The sequence below is a fragment of the Erpetoichthys calabaricus genome, chromosome 4 (genome assembly GCF_900747795.2).
Source record: "Erpetoichthys calabaricus chromosome 4, fErpCal1.3, whole genome shotgun sequence".
NCBI lineage: Eukaryota > Metazoa > Chordata > Cladistia > Polypteriformes > Polypteridae > Erpetoichthys > Erpetoichthys calabaricus.
In genome coordinates this window covers 299,196,477-299,217,323 of record NC_041397.2, presented here as the reverse complement: position 1 = coordinate 299,217,323, position 20,847 = coordinate 299,196,477, and the positions used below count along the sequence as shown (strand labels likewise).

Genomic DNA, 20,847 nt, shown 5'->3' with positions numbered 1-20,847 from the left:
GAACAAATAATGGCAAATAAAAAAAAGTCAAGGAATCATTAAGTATACAAAATTTTAGTCAAATTTTTTATACATCCAAGTAGCCACCCTTTGCTGATACAACTACTACGCTGGTTTAACCCTTTTGACTCAGAATGCCACTCACTGTGTAAGTCACCAACTCTGCCTCCAGCAAAAGACCATCATGCTCTACTCAATGTTTGACAGCTGGTGTCACACACTGGGGTACCATCATTTCACCAACTTGACGACATACAAACACTATGCATGATGAACCAAAGATTTCAAATTTTGATTCATCAGTCTGTAAGACTTTCCTTCAGACTGCAGTAGTCCACAGCTGCTACTTCAAGACCCTATTTTGTCCTTTATAGAATGGCTTTCTTACTGCCACTCACAATGTCAAACCTACAGCACAGAGTCTCCTCTTCACAGTAAATAGTGTGTTGTCATGATAGCATGGTTCTTAATGGAACTATTTCAGAACCAGCCCCTTTAACAACCAGCCTTCCCTAGTATTGTTGAGAAGCCATGCAGCCAGGATTTTAAGTTGTCTGAGCTTTATTACACATGCAAAATATCATTAGCATTGACTCAGCCGTTTTCAAATGATGCTCAATTATGGAGTTGAACAATGCTGTTGAACTTTTTGAAACTTCATGCAGCCTGTGTTTTAAGTTGGACGAATGGCAACCTAGTGAAAAGTTTTTTAAAAACTGGTTCAGCAGCTTTTGCACGAATGGCAAATGGATGGACAGACAGATAAGACGCAAGCAGAGGACTGAAATGAGGTCCTAAGTGCGCAATAAAATAAAATGAAGCTGAAAAATTCAAGATAGACAGTGGGTATAAAGACCGATTACACTTCTGGACAGTAACAGGAATCACCGCTTTTTTTTTTTTAAATTGTGAGAACAATTTTTAGATATACCCTTATCTAAAATTCTGCATCTTTAAAGGCTTTAGTTCAATGGAATTCCTGCAGCCCCACTTCTTGTTAACACTAAGCCACCTGTAGCGCTGCATTGTTTTGTTAAATTACTGAACAATTATCCAAATTAACAAAGAATTAAAAGTGTTTGTGAAAAGTGATAGCAAACTACAACAATAAAAATGCAATGCTCAATTCAGAAATCCAAAATAAAACCAAAAGCAAATTCCTAAAATCTAAAACATCTCTTTTCAATTACCATAAAGTAGCACAGTTCTGAGCTAAATACATTTTTCATGTAAGTAATATACTTTACTTATGTATGAGGAAGACATTACTAATACTTATGGGAAAAATGTTTTATGTTAGCCATGGATAACAAGGATCACATATAAAAAAAAATGCTAAACAAAAATTACCAATATTACAACAAATTTAAAAGGAAGTTCATATCTGACTGCAGCAGCCTAATTTTTTTTTACTAGCAGATTGTATTTCTGCTCTAAACGTTTCATGCAATTATCAGAAGACATTACAATTATGACATAATGTACTTGCATACCTCAAATAAAATCCTTTCACTTTTCAGTACTATAAATATGCTCTGCCATGTCCTCACTCTGTTAGTCTTGATGTTTTTTTTTTTTTTTTTTTTTTAAAGACATTATTCTGAAGTCTAAGCTAAATGCTTCCAACCTAATATTCTTCTTTTTTATTACTATGTCCATTAACTTTTTTTTGTTTTTTTTATTATTTCTTTATGGTGCTTTAAAAGAATATTTGCAGACCTAAAAACTGCAAGAACCCCAAGTGAAGAACTACTTAATGGGTGACTACTGATCATCGGTCTACAAGAAACATCCACATTTATGCTTTTTATCCTAAGTACATTGAGCAATCTACCACGGTCTTCAACTTGCACCATCCAGACTAGCCAAATATATACAAGATTACACGTACGAAATTGAGATATTATCAGCATACAAGACTTCCACTTTTGAAAATGATGGTAATCATCAGCCTCATCATTATCACAGAAGAGTTCCAGGTAATGACTTTTGGCTTTTACTTTATAAATTCACATGTGGAGTTTTGTCTTTATAGCTGGGATGCTTAAGTGAAATAATAAAAATTCAATAAGCGCATAATTAAATTGACATCTATATTCTCAATGAAGCTGCAAATTCAATCGCATCACTTCACTTGCCTGGCTTTGCGTTCTTTTGTGCCTCTACAGTTCCAGGTGGGACATGCTCCATTTTTGGTGTCATCGGCTCTGCCTGTGCTGCCTGCAGGGCAGGCGTGTCTTCAGTGGCAACAGCGTCACTTCCAATTTTTTGTTTCACAACAGAAATAGCCTCTGCATTTGGTTGGCCATCATTCTTTACGCTTTAGCAAATCAGAACAGAATTAGTAAGTTTATGCAACTCAATTTATCACTCCAAAAAAAAATCACTCCTTTAATGAATAAGAGTAACAGGAGTAATACAAAAATGTTTACGCATTAACCAATTCTTAAGTGGTTTAGTGAAATTTATTTCGTCGTAACCAACAATGACTTACAACTACACTTGCCAAAAGCTAAAGTTATATTACCACAAATAAATTACGACTCTCTAAAGTAACAGGTTAACAGTTTTTCAAAGCTATACAAAATGAATATACACACGCACAGACTGATACAGTGAGATATGCCAAATTAACTACACAGGTAGGAAGCCTGGTTTGCAATTTTTTTTTTTTTTTTTTTGCAAAGCTAGACTTCGTAATTTTTGTAATTTCCTAAATATACTAGCATTCACAAATCTGCATTTCTTCTCATGTAAAATTACACAAGTAACATAAAAAGTTGTACATTCAGAACTTTTACACTTTAAATCGCTATATTACTTTGAGATATGCATTGGCTTGGCTGTTGTAACAAGCATCTGTTCAGGGTGACAGGGAATTATAAATGGGAATAAAATTGGGCTACTGCCATTTTTTTAAATATTGAACACATAAGCTGGAAAACAATGATTATTGTTTTAACACATTCTGTAGCTTGAAATTTTGGATATTTAAAAAAGAAATCTTTATAAAAGAATAGCGAAATTATCACAGATGGAAATAAAGTAATAGTGACTCTTCCAAAGTACATTTTGCTTATTCTGCCTGCAAACCTGTGCATTCACAGCCTCCATTTATGTGCTGCTTCATGTGCTATGGAACTTGATTATGCAGAATACTTTTTGCTCTTAGCAAAAATAAAATGTTATTTTATTAACAGAGAACAAACTTTAAGGGTTTTCATAAGTTTAACATGAGGTGGACCCATTTGAAGGGAATAGTTGTGATGATGATTAAATTCAACTGGCCAACTGACCACAATTTTAACAAGTTGAACAATTCAGAGAGCAGAATTTGAAGAGGTAATGTTAGATTGCAGCTTCTGTGCTTACTTAGAGATAGGGGAGTATCATAGGTTTTTGTTTTTCACTGAAATATTTTTGTGTTACTTTTTATTCACAGCACAATTTTTGAGGGTAGACAGGAAACCTTTTCAATTTAAAATGTATTCCTTTGCAAAATATTGTATCACCGTTTTGTAACTGCAATATAAATATTTTGTGTTGGTATAATAAAATATAAATGGTGCACTCTGATCCCATTTTCATGGTTGTCAGCCAAAAGTCATATCCTGTAAGCCCGATTTCAGTTGTTGCCATTAAAAAGAAATTAGGCAAATGTAAACAGAAGACAACACTGTTTACTTCATTTTGCCATAGCTTCTGTAGAAAACATGTTTTGGATACCCTAAAAATTTGCACTTCTTTCGACTCAAATTTTTTTTTTTTTCTGGAAACTAATTGTGCGTTTCTTATAAAAACAATTTCTCCAAATCTGTGGGTTTTATTTTTTAACTAAAATTTCAGCTTTGTTTTATACAAAGCATCTTCTACAAAGTGAGGTGAGACAAAAGGGCAAGTTATTTAAAATAAAAACACATTAGTGCAAGTTGAAGTTAACAGTGAACCTTTTCAAATCCCATCCTGAAAGTGCACCAAAATAATTATCACTAAAAACAAAATATAAGAAATACTATTTTTTGAAAGGAGTTATTTTTAGAAAATGAACACATTAGACAGAGACAAAAAAAAATCACAAATTTAATTTAATTTTTACTTCCCAAACTCTCTTTAAAAAAGCACACACACAGAAATCAACTGACCTTGAGCGTAAACGTAATTCAGCATCAGATTCAGCTCCCGATTCAGAGCTGCTATTAGACCTCGACTTCTTTCCCTCCTTTTTCTTCTTCTTCTTCTTCTTATTTTTATGCTTTTTATGCTTCTTGTTTTTCTTACGAGGTGTCTCACCTTCACCCTTATTACCCTTTTCTTCACCAGTTGGTATAACCTCAGCAGTACCTTTATGTCCTAAGTAAGAACAGTGACATGTCAAAAGTCAGAGGTTTATAGACTGTTTAACTGAATTAATTTGAACAGTAACATTATACAATATGATTACAGTACAAACTATTCCGAATATAAACCAATTAATAAGAATACACAGCCATGATTCTTTAAAGTCTGATCTCAGCACTAAAAATACAACAGTCTATAACATTGTTAGGCATAAAACAAATTTTACTTCTTTCATATTTCACAATACAAAACACAGCAAATACAAAATGTGGCTTTTTATCGTGTATTGCATGTCATTTCAGTCATGAGGTAATGGTAAACAAAAATGCCCATCGCTGAAATCAGAGAATTTAAAAATCTGATTGAAAACTAGAAGTAAAGAATAACACGTAAAAATTACTTCAGTACCCAGTATGCAAGTGTTTTCAACTGCAGGTGATAGCATTACAGCACAAAGATCTCAGGTTCATGCAGTGTGTTGACATTCCTGAAATTTATAATTCTTCATAGATCCAGTCAGGACCCACAGTTAATGGGATCAGTTATGTATTCAAGCAAAAGGGAAAAAGAAAGCTATTTTTGGAGAAATGCTTGATGTTAACCCAGAAAACAAAAAGGTAAATTTTAAATTTGGATAAAGTGGCACTGCAGCAACTTTATATTACAGGTTTATATGGTCTTACTGTCACGTGTACCTTGTAAAAGGTTATTCTTACTTGCAAGCGCTAATGAACAATCGCCGTCTTATGTTACAGCAAAGTAAATTTTTGTTTTACTGTAATGTAAGATTTTAATAAAAAAAAAGAAAAGCTTACAACAGATTAAAACTTGCATATTTGCACACAGATCTGAATTTACGATTGTCTAATAATAAGTAACACTGAACAAAGTGCAGTGTTCTCCCTAGCGTCTTGCGTCCGGCTGTCCTCTTGCATTAACATTGATGACAGCCGCAGATCTACAGGAACAGGCAGATCTAATGATCTGCAGAGATGGCAAGGGACGAGCGGGCGGCTGGGCAAATATTTTAGAAGCAGGATCGCAAGTTGCAAAGGGAGAGGTGTGGGACGGGATGTTGTTGATCACTCGATGCTAAAGCTAATAGCAGCAGGGACGAGACGGAGCGGAGTTCACAAGCAAAGAGTAGGGAGAGGTGGGCTTTCGAGAGGGGGGTGTACATGGTAATAGCGGGGGCAGAGCAGCTTAATACAGTAGCAAGGAGTATGGAGAGGTGGGCAGGAGACAGGAGGACTGATAAAATAAAAAAAGTCTACTGGAACCAACCTGTCAGATATCAGAAAAGGGCGTCAGGAAGTGACGTCTCTTCTCAGTGTCAGTGCAGTTTGTGTAGTGCTGCTAAGCTTATGTCGAGAATAAAGTCAACATTTCCACTTTATTCTCAACATTTCTACTTTATTCTCACCGTTTATCTCGAGTGCATTATGCATTAAAGCATGTACTAATCATGTGGGGGCACAGTGGCGTGGAGGTTGCACTGTTACCTCGCAGGAAAGGGGGTCCCGGGTGTTCCCAGCCTTGAGTGTGCATGTTTTTCTGGTGGGTTTACTCGGCGTGCTTCAGTTTCCTTTCAAAGTCATGTAGGATGTGGGGTTTTGTGATGCTAAATTGACCCTGCTAGAGTATGTATTGCTCGTATTCACCCTGCGATGAGCTGGCGCCCCATTCAGGATTTGTTCCTGCCTTGCACACGATGCTTGCTGGGATAAACGCAGCCCTGAAAGGATGGCATAACTAAAAATGTATAACTAAGATTTTTTAAAGTTCTGAACACTCCGTGGTCTAAGTTTATAACTAGTTTTAATTTCACAAAGATGTTTATCGTGTGGTGATTGGTTATGTGGGGAAAGAAAAAGGAAGGATAGGAACTGGGGTTTTGGTACGTCAGATAAAGACAGCACACAAGCAATAAAAACAGCCCGCTCAGTAAAACATCCACTGAATTCTGAGTTCGTGTCTCTGACCACCAGATCACAAACCCAACATTTACACAATATTTAAGTTAAACCTGTGCAATACCCATTCATACATCCAGTTTTTTGGAGCCTCGTCACACCTGCCATAAAGTTCTCTACACTCAACGTACACCTGGGGACCCCCTTACTGTGAGGGAGCAGCACTACTGCCACACCACCGTGCATGTTTAATACATGCGTTAATGCATTTCATCATGAAAATGATATCAATTATTCATCTTAGCATTGTAAATGATCAGACAGCAGGAATATCATGAAGTGAATCTGTTTCGGCGATCGCTGCCTGCGCCTCCTCAGTGCAACAGAAAGTCAGTTTAAAAAGCGCACAGTGATTAACAACTCGGTCGGGGAACACTTAACACAAAGCATTTAATGTACTACATTAACTTATGACGGGGTTTGAGAAAATCTAGTAAATTAAACATTCATTTTAAGATGAAGTTTAGTTTACGACATTCTACTTTAATGACCAAATAAACTATGAGAAAGTGAAAATGTCGAGAATAAGGTCAACATGTCGATACTAAAAATGGCAACGACATCAGAGCTCAGTGTTGTTTCCAAATTTAGCCAAACCAGCTCATGTTGGGCTAGTGATCCCAGTGAGCACAGCTGAATGTGAAAGGGGGTTTTCTGCCCTTAGAAGGATCAAGACATGTTTGAGAAATCACATGAATCAAAGCATGCTAAATAATCTCATGGTGATCTCCTTGGAGGACCCAGATCCTGGGGACTTTGATTATGGGAAAGCTACAGACAACTGGGCCTCTAGGAAGAAAAGAATAAGTATTTAACTGGACACCTTCTGCATATGCAAGTTGGCTTTGAAGAATATTTATTTTTTCTTCATTAGGTTTTCCATACTTTTTTTCATTGTTTTCACTTTTCTTCCCAACAGCGACAATACTTATGATTTAAACCAAGAGGCACAACAATTGTTATTTCAGGATCCTGAATTGGATACTTCTTAAATTTAATAAAAACATTCTGGCACAAGTGTCAAACCTTAAAAAAGGATGTCATATTGAGCAATGGAAAATAATAATAATTAACTAATAAAAATAGTGCACATTTAATTTTCCTGACCACCAAATTTCCCAGCCCCGCCCCACAAGGCTACTTTTTCATGCCACCCGGCTGGAAAAAATTTCTGGGGAGAATACTGAAAGTGTATTTGTTTTATGAAAATTCCATATTGTAGGATGTTTAAATAATAGTACTAATAAAAAGTGCATTCACATTTTACCACAGAAAAATCTCTGCACAATGCACAAAGCAAATTTTACTGAAAAGATAATCAAATATAAAACAATAGTACCTAGGACTGGATACATCTTATCAGAGTGGAAACTGAACTTAAATTTCTCAGTGATAGTCTGGTAAAAATTTGCTTAATGCTGCAAATGAAATGTGGGTGTTTTATAGTCTACTGATATTGCAAGGCATAGTGTGTAAACCAGGCCAAAGACGGTGCCGGTCCACAAACAGGTTGCTGCTGACACCCATTTTCACCAAAGTTATGAGTGAGTTTAATTTTTCATTCATTATGAAATACAGGTAGTGGTAGACTTACGACCATGTTCGGTTTTGATGGACTGGTTGCAAGTCGATCTGTACATAAGATGGACCGGTATATGTATTCAAACCATACCACATGTGAAGTATTGTATATAATAAGCCTGTTAAGCCATATTGTTTGCTTTGTTTCCTTTATCATTATTCTTACCATACTGTACAGATTTTCTATCATTTATTGTACATTATATTTTATTTCATTATCACTGTTGCTCGCACAGGTGCCAAACCTTTAACAGCTTCACAAATCCTTTCTTTGTCTGTGTTATGTCAAGTCATTAATGCAAGCTTTTCCCAGTGTTTATTGTGTTAACTGTGAGAGGAGGAGCTGTACCGGTAGAGTTTGAGCACTCCTATGTTTTCTGTTTAAATATTTCAGCCAGTTAACAATAAACATTAGCAGATAAAGGAGTTCAGAATGGTTTCATTACCCCTTCATGGCAGTTCGCAAGAAATGGCACATCATGAGTCACAACACAGAAGCATCGGTGGTTAACTGGATTCAAAACCAAAGTACAGTAGTATACAGCACGTGCTCCGGAAAACTGGTTACAGTGGGATAAATTAAGGTCACATGCGATCCGATTTGCTTTCTTTCCTCCCTTATACTGCTTGATCACCTTTATATTTGTGTCGAGATAAATTGCCTTTGTTCTTCTGTAATCACAAGACAGATGTAATTGAACAACGTCGGAACTGCTGCAGGTAATACACCAAGATCAAGATGAATGAGTCACGGCATATGGAGCTGGCGTGGTGAAAACTGTTATTTGCCTGTGAGACACGGTAGTAGTCATAAGACACACAGGTCATAAGTCGATGACTACCTGTACCTACATTTCACTAACAATGACATCATAAATTAACCTAGCACCAAAACCGTACAAACTGCAGTAAGTGTATCAGGTAATCATCAAAAAATATGTAGAAGTAGTATGTACGCAATTGTGGCATAATAACTGACTAAAGTTTCATGGATTACAAGAGAAGGCTATTGTTATACAGTGATCCCTCGCTATATCACGCTTCGCCTTTCGCGGCTTCACTCTATCATGGATTTTATATGTAAGCATATTTAAATATATATCGCGGATTTTTTGCTGGTTCGCGGATTTCTGAGGACAATGGGTCTTTTAATTTCTGGTACATGCTTCCTCAGTTGGTTTGCCCAGTTGATTTCATACAAGGGACGCTATTGGCAGATGGCTGAGAAGCTACCCAACTTACTTTTCTCTCTCTCTCTCTTTCGCGGACTTTCTCTGATCCTGACGTAGGGGGTGTGAGCAGGGGGGCTGTTCGCACACCTAGACGATACGGACGCTCGTCTAAAAATGCTGAAAGATTATCTTCACATTGCTACCTTCTGTGCAGCTGCTTTGTGAAGCGACATGCTGCACGGTGCTTCGCATACTTAAAAGCTCGACGGGCACATATTGATTTTTGACTGTTTGTTTTTCTCTGTCTCTCTCTCTCTCTCTCTCTCTCTCTCTGCTCCTGACGGAGGGGGTGTGAGCTGCCGCCTTCAACAGCTTTGTACCGGCGGTGCTTCGCATACTTAAAAGCTAAACAGCCCTATTGATTTGTTTGCTTTCCTCTGTCTTTATGACAGTCTCTGCTCCTGACACGCACTCCTTTGAAGAGGAAGATATGTTTGCATTCTTTTAATTGTGAGACAGAACTGTCATCTCTGTCTTGTCATGGAGCACAATTTAAACTTTTGAAAAAGAGACAAATGTTTGTTTGCAGTGTTTGAATAATGTTCCTGTCTCTCTACAACCTCCTGTGTTTCTGCGCAAATCTGTGACCCAAGCATGACAATATAAAAATAACCATATAAACATATGGTTTCTACTTCGCAGATTTTCTTATTTCGCGGGTGGCTCTGGAACGCAACCCCCGCGATGGAGGAGGGATTACTGTATATAGTTCTACATCTTCTGTGCTAACATTGGCGAGCAATTGCTTGACCAAAGTTACCGCACAACTATGGGCAGTTTCTATACCACAGCTGAACTGTTTGAGATTTTACTTCAAAGTAAAACTGATGCAAGTAAACGGCACTGTATGAGCAAATTGACATGATATGCCTGGTGACTCCAGTGCAGTAGCTGCTTGGCAAAAATGCTAATTGATAAATTGATTGCAATGAGGTTGAAGGACAAGAAAGATATCTGCTTCAGTATAGCAGTGGACACTAGACATTTGGTATTTACATGATACTGTTACACAACATTTTTTGTTATTGAAAATAATTCAATGCTATTTGCTCATTACTCTTAGGCTAAACAATGCTAAGAATGCTACAGGAGGCAGTCATTTTCATATAACTTGCCAGTTTAGCACTTTTTTTTAAACTTTTATTCAATTTTTAAAAGCATGTAACATTCCATACAATCAAGTCAAACTTAACAAAACTAAATTCAATTCAACCCCCTTTGTTGTCATTTTATAGTTTTAAATTAAGGTAGTACATTATTAAAAATGAAAGCTTTAACCTTAATTTCTAATATTGCCATGGATATGACGTCTATTGTTGTTTTGACACTGAATTTCCCTGAGGGAATGAATAAAGTATTTATTCTATCGAGGAAGAACTCAAAATCCCAAGAATCAACACAGCGGTATAAGCTAATGCCATCATCCATGACCAGTCTGTCACATACTTGTCGACTCTTGTGATTTTAACTCCTCCACTAGCTCAGTTACAGAGCAGTGACATCAGTCTGCTCATCTCTGGCAAACACTCAAAAACAGTTGCATCATTCCATACAGCTAATTTTTAAAATCTCCCACATTAGAGAGTATTTTTTGTTATTAACTCTTTTAGGGCGGATGTCGACTTTTGTCGACAGGAGGGGTTGAAGGCGAATGTCGACAAAAGTCGACATCCAGGGATAGAGGGTGACAATCAGCTGTTAATGGCGACAAATCTCACTGTCACGTCACAGGCATTCCCTCTGTGCTTGGAGGAATGCTAGACTCGTTGACTCGGCAAATAAACATTGCGTGTGCGTGAGTTGCGAAATGTAAACAAAGGCAAGATGGCACAGACATGTGAAAAGGCAGCGAAGCAAGTGCAGAAAAGAAAACATTTGGCAGACGTTGTTTTGCGCATTATCGCGGAGTCGGACTCTTTGATTTTTCAGAATCGGACTTTATTGGCAGTGATCAGGAGATCGCGCAAGAGAGTTAGAAGCAGGCATCAGCTGATCAGACACCAGCCGATGCCGCGCCAGCGGATCTGCTGCCTGTTGAGTGCCTTTGCGCAGCCAATGCATCTACGGCAAGGTTCGCATGGGATAAATACACATACATTGATCCGTTGAGAGCCGATCTGGCTACCGGAGTTTACAAGACGGCATGGCTTGCTTTTGGACACGACAGATCACCAGCTGCTGTACTTCAGGCTGCTCTCTCCTGATGCTGCTTTTCAGCTACTGTCAGACGAGACAAACAGGTAGGCAGAGATTTTTTTTGAATCGCGGGCTGCGTTTGCATCGCAGTCTCGTTTTTCAAAGTGGAAACCGACAACGAAAGATGAGATGAAGCGCGCTGTGGCATTACAAATAGAGATGGGACAGAACTGGTGATATAACTTCAGGGAGCATTGGTCCAAACGTGTTTTGTCCCCTGGTGGCTTAGGTACGTGCTGCTGCAAAGTTTTATTCACTTCTGTAATAAACAGAAGCAAATCCCATGGGGTGAGCCAGGCTATAATGCCATACATAAAGTTCATAAAGTTTCAGAAGATGAAAAGAGGTGACAATACGGTTTTCATGCAGGCAGAAAACTTGGTGGCAGTGGCATGGCACGATGGCAAATGGGTGACTTGTCTCTCTACAGTACACACTAACAATATATGTTAGAAAATGCAGCAACAGACAATTGAAAAATAGGCATCAAAACAACACATATTGTAAGGAGTGCAATGTGGCAATGACTGAAATTGGCTGCTTTGAGCGAGATCATACTTTGCTGTGTAAAATGTATGTGATATGTATGTGAAATCATAGAGTATGCAGGCTCATACAACATGCAAGACAGTAACATTTGTCAAAAGTAAATATTTTTTGTTGATTTGATATGTTAAACAATTGCTTTGTGTTCTTTTTTAAAAAATGTTAGTTTTTGGAAAAATATTCAGCCCTGGGAGAAAAGAAATAAAAAAAAAATTTGCCCTAAAAGAGTTAAATAAGCTCAGCCCCAGAGAAGGGAGCAGGATTTTTGGATCATATTTATTTATGGTTTCTTCTTTGCATGGTAAAGTTTTAACTTGCATTTGTGGATGCAGCAACAAACTGTTCACAGATAACCTTTTTTGCAAGAGTTCCTAAGCCAATGCAGTGATTTCCACTATAAAAATGGGTCTGTTTTTAATGCAGTGCTACCTGAGAGCCTGAAGATCATGACCATCCTATACTGGTTTTTGAATTTGTCCCTGCATAACAGATTTCTCCAGATTTTCTGAATCTTTTAATGATATGTCCTGTAGATGATGAAATCTGCAACTTTACTTCTGAGAGACTCGGCATCTCTGGCTTGTTTGTGTTAAATCCAATCGTGCCACTGACCTGTTTCAAATAGCCTTGTAAGTTGTGAGATGTTCTACCAGGAGTGCGTTTTTTTCTTTTTTTAAAGCAGTGTTTTGGAAACAGTAAATAAATTACATTGAGATGAGGAAAACTACACAAAAGACATTCCTGCTAGTGATGGAACCAGGATCCAAGCTCTTCAAGGCAAAAACAAAGCTATCCGTAACTTTTATTCTGCAACAAAACAATGTATGCATATATGTGTGTAGAATTTGGTTTAATAATGGCCGATGTTTGAGACAGTATGGTTTCATTCCACTTAATACCAGCCACAATTGAAAGCAGTCACATCAAGCAACGCTAAAAAGTTACCTGGCTGTGTATTTCCCTGTGTATCTGTAGTCAAAGGTTGAACTTTCTCCAGTTTCTGTTCCACTGGATTAACTTCTCCACTGGCAGCATCATTTTCTTGATCTGGATTCATCCTTCCATTTGACTGGATATCACTTTCAATTAAAAAAAAAACAAACACGACAGTTAAATCAATTTTACTGAACATGATTCTAGTTTTGTCAAATTAGTCAGTACATCAGAATTGAAAGCTCAACTAAAAATAACATATAAATATATTCACATTTATTAATTTTGGGTGGTACATGAACAGTTCTGTAAAAATGCACATTACAGTAACAAAAATACTATTCATTTACTGCTTTTTATATTTTTGTATTGTTATTACTGATTTTCACCTTTGTCCTTTTATTAGCAGTGGTCTTGTATTGCCTGAACTACTTATAATTTAAAACACACTTTCAAATAAATGGGACACTTGGAAACACATACCTTCATAAAGACACACTTTGGATTATTCAATTGCAGAAAGTGACAAAATAAAACAAGACATGTCTTGCAATTGCTGCCAGATATGTACATTATAAACCTGGGTAAAATCTGCTTGTGTTTGCTTAGAAACATTAAAACAGTTAACACTCTAATTTTGTCAAGCTATGTTTTCTTGTTTTGCTCTGGGGAAAAAAAAAGCCCTTGCCCATTTTTTGTTTTTATAAATGCATGCATTGCGTCTTTTAACGTTCCACAAAACAAACAAATGAATATGATAAATGTATGTAGGAGTGTGCGAGATGTACAATATTTTAATTGTTTTAACAATGTACAAGCTGAAATTTTCAAGTATGTCCCTCATTTTGCAAAAAAACAATCAAAAACATGCCTCTTTGTCTATGTTGTGTTACACCATCAGCCTAAGCTTCTCCCAGTGTTCATTGTGCTAACTGTGAGAGAAGGAATTGTACCGGCAGAGTTTTCTGTTTTAATATTTCAGCCTGTTAATAAACATTAACAGATAAAGGAGTTCAGTGTGGCTTCATCACCCCTTCGTGGTGGTTAACACAAAGTAGCACATCATAATTCACAATGCAGAAGCTTTGGAGGTTAACTGGATTCAAAGCCAGAGCGCACTAGTACACCGAGTGAGATAAAGACAGGTTACATACTGCTTTATCAGCTTCGTTTATGGGTTGAGATAAATTTTCTTTTCTCCTGTAATTGTAAGACAAATGTAACTGAACGTTGTCAAAATGGCAGTGGGTAACAACAAACTGATATCAAGATGAATGAGTCAAAGCATACGGAGCTCCTCTACAAAATGCAATTTAAGTGAAATGATGATAGTACAGAGTCCTGATCCATCCTGTTCCTATGGCTGCAGAAGATGAAGTAGGTGATGACACAAGGGAGGGAGCAAAAGAGATAAAAAAGCAAAAGTCCTTTAGCAGCTAGTTCAAGAAAATAAAGGAATTCAGATAAGGCGAGTCTCTGCACACTGCCATTGAAAAAGAGATCATGCGCTACTTGATGATACCCGAGGTGGACAGTGATGTAAATCCACTTGAGTGCTAGAAAACACAAGAAGTACATTTCCCCAAATTGGGGAAACTTGCAAAAAAAAAAAAAAAAAGTACCTGTGCATCCCTGCCTCAAGCAGCCATTCCGAGAGGGCTTTCAGCTCCGGAGAAAATGGTGTAAAATGTACCCATGCAGCTCTAAAGCCAGATACTGTTGACAGATGTGTGCTTCTATCCCACAACCTGAAGTCTCCACAGTAAAATTTTACAATTGTTTTATTTTTTCTGATATCTTTGTGCAATATTGGACAGAAACTGAAGTTAGTAATTTGTTTATAAATGTTATAGGTTTGGGGTTTTTTTTGTATCTTTGTGCAATATATGACAGAACAGGTTTACAAATGCTATAGCTTTTGATTCCTGTACAGTATTTGACAGAACTTTAGAATTTTACAATATAGTACAGTATGTTACATTTTTGTTCTTGTAGATGTATGCTGCACAATTCACCTTACAGGACAGCAGTCTTTGTTTATCCAGACTTATGTTCATACCCTACAGTTCAATAATGATTAGTATTTTATTCACTTTGCATTCATATCTTGTTTAAATTAAGGGTAAGTGTCTTTAAAAATGTGTTCATTATAATAGTTTTATTGGTCTTTTGCGGAAATCCTGTAGCCTACTTTGAAATGGCTTACTCATACTTGCTCCGTCTGATTTCAGCAACACTTTGTTGATTTTAATGTTTTTACACTACTTTACTTCGGTTTTAATTAAACAAATAAAACCTACTTTCCTTAACTGCTGTTTCCATTAATCTGATTAGTAAGCTGCAGTTAATATCCTAAATCAATAAGACTTTTACAAATAAGTTTTTAAAGGATGCAAAAGAGCGTCTAATTATTGTTACAGTCAAAGTCCCAGAAAATAGAGATATAATTTTTTGCCAATACCGCACACCCCTAGTTGTATGGTGATAAGCAGTGAGCTATTTCTGTATCACTATTATGCCTTCAGCACATACACCGATTCAAAAAAGATAAATAAAAAATCAGCACAACTCAAATACAGTGATCCCTCGCTATATCGCGCTTCGTCTTTCGCGGCTTCACTCCATCGCGGATTTTAAATGTAAGCATATGTGAATATATATCGCGGATTTTTCACTGCTTCGCGGATGTCTGCGGTCTACAGTACGTGTGCTTCCTCAGTTGATTTGCCCATTTGAATTCAAACAAGGGACGCATTTGAATTGAAACAAGGGACGCTATTGGTGGATGGCTGAGAAGCTACCCAATCAGAGCATGCGGTTAAGTTCCTGTGTGCTGCTGATTGGCTCAGCGACGGAGTGCTGCATTAACCAGGAAGTACTAATCTCACTCATTCAGCATTAACGTGCACAAGCGCCAACAGAAGATGCAAATGATTGCAGAAAAGGTAAAAGTTTTGGATATGTTGAAGGAAGGAAACAGCTACACCGCTGCAGGACACCATTACAGCATAAATGAGTCCACGATTCTTTTTATTTAAAAAGGAGGAAAAGCATATAAGATCTACAGCCGCAGTGTCTTTTAACCAGGGCGCAAAATGAGTTGCAAGTGGACGTTGTAAGGCAGTAGTCTGGATGGAATCTGCTTTAGGGATTTGGATTGAAGAGTGATGGAAGAAGAACAACGGCGGTGCTAAACAGTCGCCTGAAGAGGCTCCTTTAGAAGAGCTGTAACGCTATCCTTTGTTGTGCAGTAAAATTAAACTCATCGTTATCGGACAAGTCGTTGTGTCATTGTTGGTGAGTAACCATAATTAATTATTTACGTACAGTACTTATTACATGTACATAGTTTAGTGTCACTGTACACACATTTTATTGTATACAATTTTTTCTTGCATTGTACGTATTTATTGATGGTGGCCTGTCTGTCGTAATGGCTGTAACATATGTGATATCGGAGACGCTCGATATCTTTAAAATAATATTTAGGTTTTACTGTATGTAAACTGTGTTTACATACATAATTTCAACGAATCTTACCTAATATCTAAGAGAATACAAAGGGTTTATGCTGTATAATTGTGCGTGAAATGTTTATAATAGTGTGGGAGAGTTTATAAGGGCTTAAAATATATAAAAATAACCACATGAACATATGGTTTCTACTTCGCGGATTTTCTTATTTCGCGGGTGGCTCTGGAATGCAACCCCCGCGATGGAGGAGGGATTACTGTACATTTGAGTTTTTAATAGAAAACTACTAAGATAAACTGTACAAGAAAAGCAACAAAGCAAAGTAGAAGAAACAAAGACATTAATTAGCTTTGTGGTTAAATGAAAGCCTAAAAAGGTAGTTGGTACACAGCAACTATGGTCTACAAACCCTCAGTTAAAACTGTAGCACAGAATGTGACTTTAGGGCTGTGGGCACAAGCAGACAGTCAATGAACAACACATGAGAGACAACTAAACTAAGTCCATGTTTTTCCCTTTAAATTGGAAAATTGTTATACCAGTGAAGTCAACAATTGTTTTAGTCTCATCTCACTGATCTGGACAATGTCTGGAAAATTCTCCTTAATTAAATTTGAACAGTAAAATCCGACTAACACCCCTAAAACATACAAAACAGTCTGAATTAGGGTGAACCGCCCTAATTCTGGGTGTTCATAACACTTGTAATGATTTACTTCATGAGGTAGAAGTACAACAACAAGTAATTGAAATATTTAAATATGTCATTCAGTGTAAATGTTTAACATCTACTGTATAATTCATAATTATAGTTGAAATGTATCATTCATAATTACTAACCTAGAAATAGTCTAAAACAATACCACACATGCCTACATTTAAAATTGGTCATGTTGAACTCTCTGGAAAGGCTAGGACCACTGCTAAATAATCTAATATCAAAATATCAAAAATATTATATTGATTATCAACGACTTAAAAACAGCATAAAAGTATTTAGTAATATAAGCATGTGGAGTATATTTTTCCAAAGGTTTGTGAAAAGAAGTAACTTTGATCTGTCATATCCCATTAGCAGGTGAACCCCTGAGGTCAGTTGATGTGACATGCACAATTTCAAGTCATTGTGATCATTTTTGGTGAAGATATCTTCTGGTTTACTCTATCATAAAGGTGTAATTTTCTGCTAAAAAAGGACTGGATTTTTTTTTTTTTTTTTGAGTCCAGAGAGTCAGAAATTGGGGGAACCCCTAAGATTGCTTGACATTTCACAAAACTGGATAAAAGAAAATTCAAACAGTATATCATAAGTGGCTTTTTTCTCATTTCGGTGAGTCAGCAAGCATCAGACAAAAAACTGAAGCGATTTCAAAGCATTTATAAGTAAATTTAAAACATTAAGTGTCTTGATGAGCTAAAGTTACCCAGAATACGTATGTCTAGCAGGTTTTTGCATATGACCCGAGTATTTTTTGCTATGGAGATTGCTACAATATTACGAGTGGCAAAATCTACAGTTTGGTACATCCTGAGAAAGAAAGCAAGCACTTGTGAACTCAGCAACGCAAAAAGAGCTGGACGTCCACGGAAGACAACAGTGGTGGAAGATCACAGAATCATTTCCATGGTGAAGAGAAACCCCTTCACAACAGCAAACCAAGTGAACAACACTCTTCAGGGGGTAGGCGTATCGATATCCAAGTCTACCATAAAGAGAAGACTGCATGAAAGTAAATACAGAAGGTGCACTGCAAGGTGCAAGCCACTCATATGCCTCAAGAATAGAAAGGCTAGATTGGACTTTGCTAAAGAACATCTAAAAAAGCCAGCACAGCTCTGGAAAAACATTCTTTGGACAGATGAAACCAAGATCAACCTCTACCAGAATGATGGCAAGAAAAAGTATGGAGAAGGCGCGGAACAGTTTATTATCCAAAGCATACCACATCATCTGTAAAACACGGTGGAGGGAGGCAGTGTGATGGCTTGGGCGTGCATGGCTGCCAGTGGCACTGGGACACTAGTGTTTATTGATGATGTGACACAGGACAGAAGCAGCCAAATTAATTCTGAGGTGTTCAGAGACATACTGTCTGCTCAAATCCAGCTAAATGCAGTCAAATTGATTGGGCGGCATTTCAGGATACAGATGGACAATGACCCAAAACATACAGCCAAAGCAACCCAGGAGTTTATTAAAGCAAAGAAGTGGAAAATTCTTGAATGGCCAAGTCAGTCGCCTGATCTTAACCCAATTGAGCAGGCATTTCACTTGTTGAAGACTAAACTTCGCAGGGAAAGGCCCACAAACAAACAGCAACTGAAAGCCACTGCAGTAAAGGCCTGGCAGAGCATTGAAAAGGAGGAAACCCAGCATCTGGTGATGTCCATGAGTTCAAGACTTCAGGCTGTCATTGCCAGCAAAGGGTTTTCAACCAAGTATTAGAAATGAACATTTTATTTCCAGTTATTTAATTTGTCCAATTACTTTTGAGCCCCTGAAATGAAGGGATTGTGTTCAAAAAATGCTTTAGTTGCCTCACATTTTTATGCAATCGTTTTGTTCACCCCACTGAATTAAAGCTGAAAGTCTGCACTTCAACTGCATCTGAGTTGTTTCATTTAAAATTCATTGTGGTAATGTACAGAACCAAAATTAGAAAAAAGTTGTCTATGTCCAAATATTTATGGACCTAACTGTATGCTGACTTCTGCTGATGTTCCTTTATTAATGTGTAATAAGTTTTGAGCATAACTAAAACCAATCAAACCTGATGTAAAAATATACAAATATCGGTCAATGGTTTTTGGCAAAGATGGGCAGAAACATATCAGTATCAAACATAATTCCCATATTGGGGCAACAGTAGTTGAAACCAAAAACTGAATTAGTCCCAACATTTGACAACATGCAAAAAAATAAGCAGAGTATACCTGGTCAGCCAAAAGCATTAAGTCCGAAAGCGAGCCTCCCTTGGCCAACAAATATTCACCTGCAAGAACTTCACTGACATCATCATAAATCCATTGAAAATGGACAGGGCTTTAAACAATTTCTGCTTGTTCTCTACCTGTTGAAAGTACAGCTCTGCTTTTTTTACCAAACAAAGATGCATAGGTATTTTACCGAAAATATGAACTTTGCATGACAATGTTAGGAATCTAATAGGCATAAGGATTAATTAAAATTGGACTGAATGGGTCTTTTTAAATAAAAGCCCTTTCCAATTTTCTTCAGTCTCTTCAGATCCCACTGTCAGGTACTGTCAAAGTCAACACTTGAGATGTCAAAAGCACCATTACTTTTAGTACCAGTCGATATCAATGCTCCAAAAACATATCAGTGCTGCTTCATTAGAGTACTGGTTAGATGGGCTTAAAGTGGAGAAGGACAAAAACTGTGATTGCCTTCACTACACTACTGGCACGTAGGACTGTCTTGCTAAACTGGAAGAATCCTAACTCTCCTCTTTTAAGTCAGTGGGTAACTGATATTTTATATTATTTGAAATTGGAAAAAATCTAATTCTCACTTAGAGGATTTGTGCAGAACTTTTCAAAACCTGCCAGGATCTAATCAATAATATTTGAGAATAAGCTCTTAATGCACTGAGGAAGTAGATTCTCTTCCCATTTCTTTTTCTTCTTCATTTATCTTTATCCACCAATTAAACTCATCAATTTACCCTAAGTTCTTGTCTATAAGCCGCGGCTTATCTAAGGAAAAAAGTTGTGAAAATGAAAAAATAGAATATCGGCTTATACATAAGTCCGGCTTATACATCCATCGCGGGGGTTGCGTTCCAGAGCCACCCGCGAAATAAGAATATCCGCGAAGTAGAAACCATATGTTTATATGGTTATTTTTATATTGTCATGCTTGGGTCACAGATTTGCGCAGAAACACAGGAGGTTGTAGAGAGACAGGAACGTTATTCAAACACTGCAAACAAACATTTGTCTCTTTTTCAAAAGTTTAAACTGTGCTCCATGACAAGACAGAGATGACAGTTCCGTCTCACAATTAAAAGAATGCAAACATATCTTCCTCTTCAAAGGAGTGAAGCAAACAAATCAATATGTCTGTTTGGCTTTTAAGTATGCGAAGCACCGCGGCACAAAGCTGTTGAAGGCGGCAGCTCACACCCCCTCCGTCAGGAGCAGACAAAGAGAGAGAGAGGGAGAGTTTGTTTTTCAGTCAAAAATCAATACGTGCCCTTCGAGCTTTTAAGTATGCGAAGCACTGTGCAGCATGTCTTTTCAGGAATCAGCTTTACAAAAGATAGCAATGTGAAGATAATCTTTCAGCATTTTTAGACGAGCGTCCGTATCGTCTAGGTGTGCAAACAGCCCCCCTGCTCAATCCCCATACGTCAGAATCACAGATAGTCAGCGCAAGAGAGACAGAAAAGTAAGCCGGGTAGCTTCTCAGCCATCTGCCAATAGCGTCCCTTGTATGAAATCAACTGGGCAAACCAACTGAGGAAGCATGTACCAGAAATTAAAAGACCCATTGTCTGCAGAAATCCGCGATATATATTTAAATATGCTTACATATAAAATCACAATTTAAA

The 20,847-nt window shown here is 37.3% G+C and overlaps 1 protein-coding gene across 5 annotated transcripts in view; it reads right to left on the bottom strand.

Annotated features, from left to right (window-relative positions):
• The window catches only part of LOC114651268 (serine/arginine repetitive matrix protein 2-like), a 147,718-nt gene that overhangs the window by 104,248 nt on the left and 22,623 nt on the right, over nucleotides 1–20,847 (bottom strand). For all 5 annotated transcript variants that reach the window (XR_007934859.1, XM_051927207.1, XM_051927209.1 and 2 more), the window contains exons 2-3: nucleotides 12,812–12,945; nucleotides 4,143–4,350 (exon numbers count right to left, since the gene is read on the bottom strand). Coding sequence is in view for 4 of the 5 variants with exons in the window: in XM_051927207.1 (XP_051783167.1) it covers nucleotides 4,143–4,167 (25 nt within the window). In the remaining variant the exon portion in view is untranslated. The remainder of the gene's footprint in view (nucleotides 1–4,142; nucleotides 4,351–12,811; nucleotides 12,946–20,847) is intronic.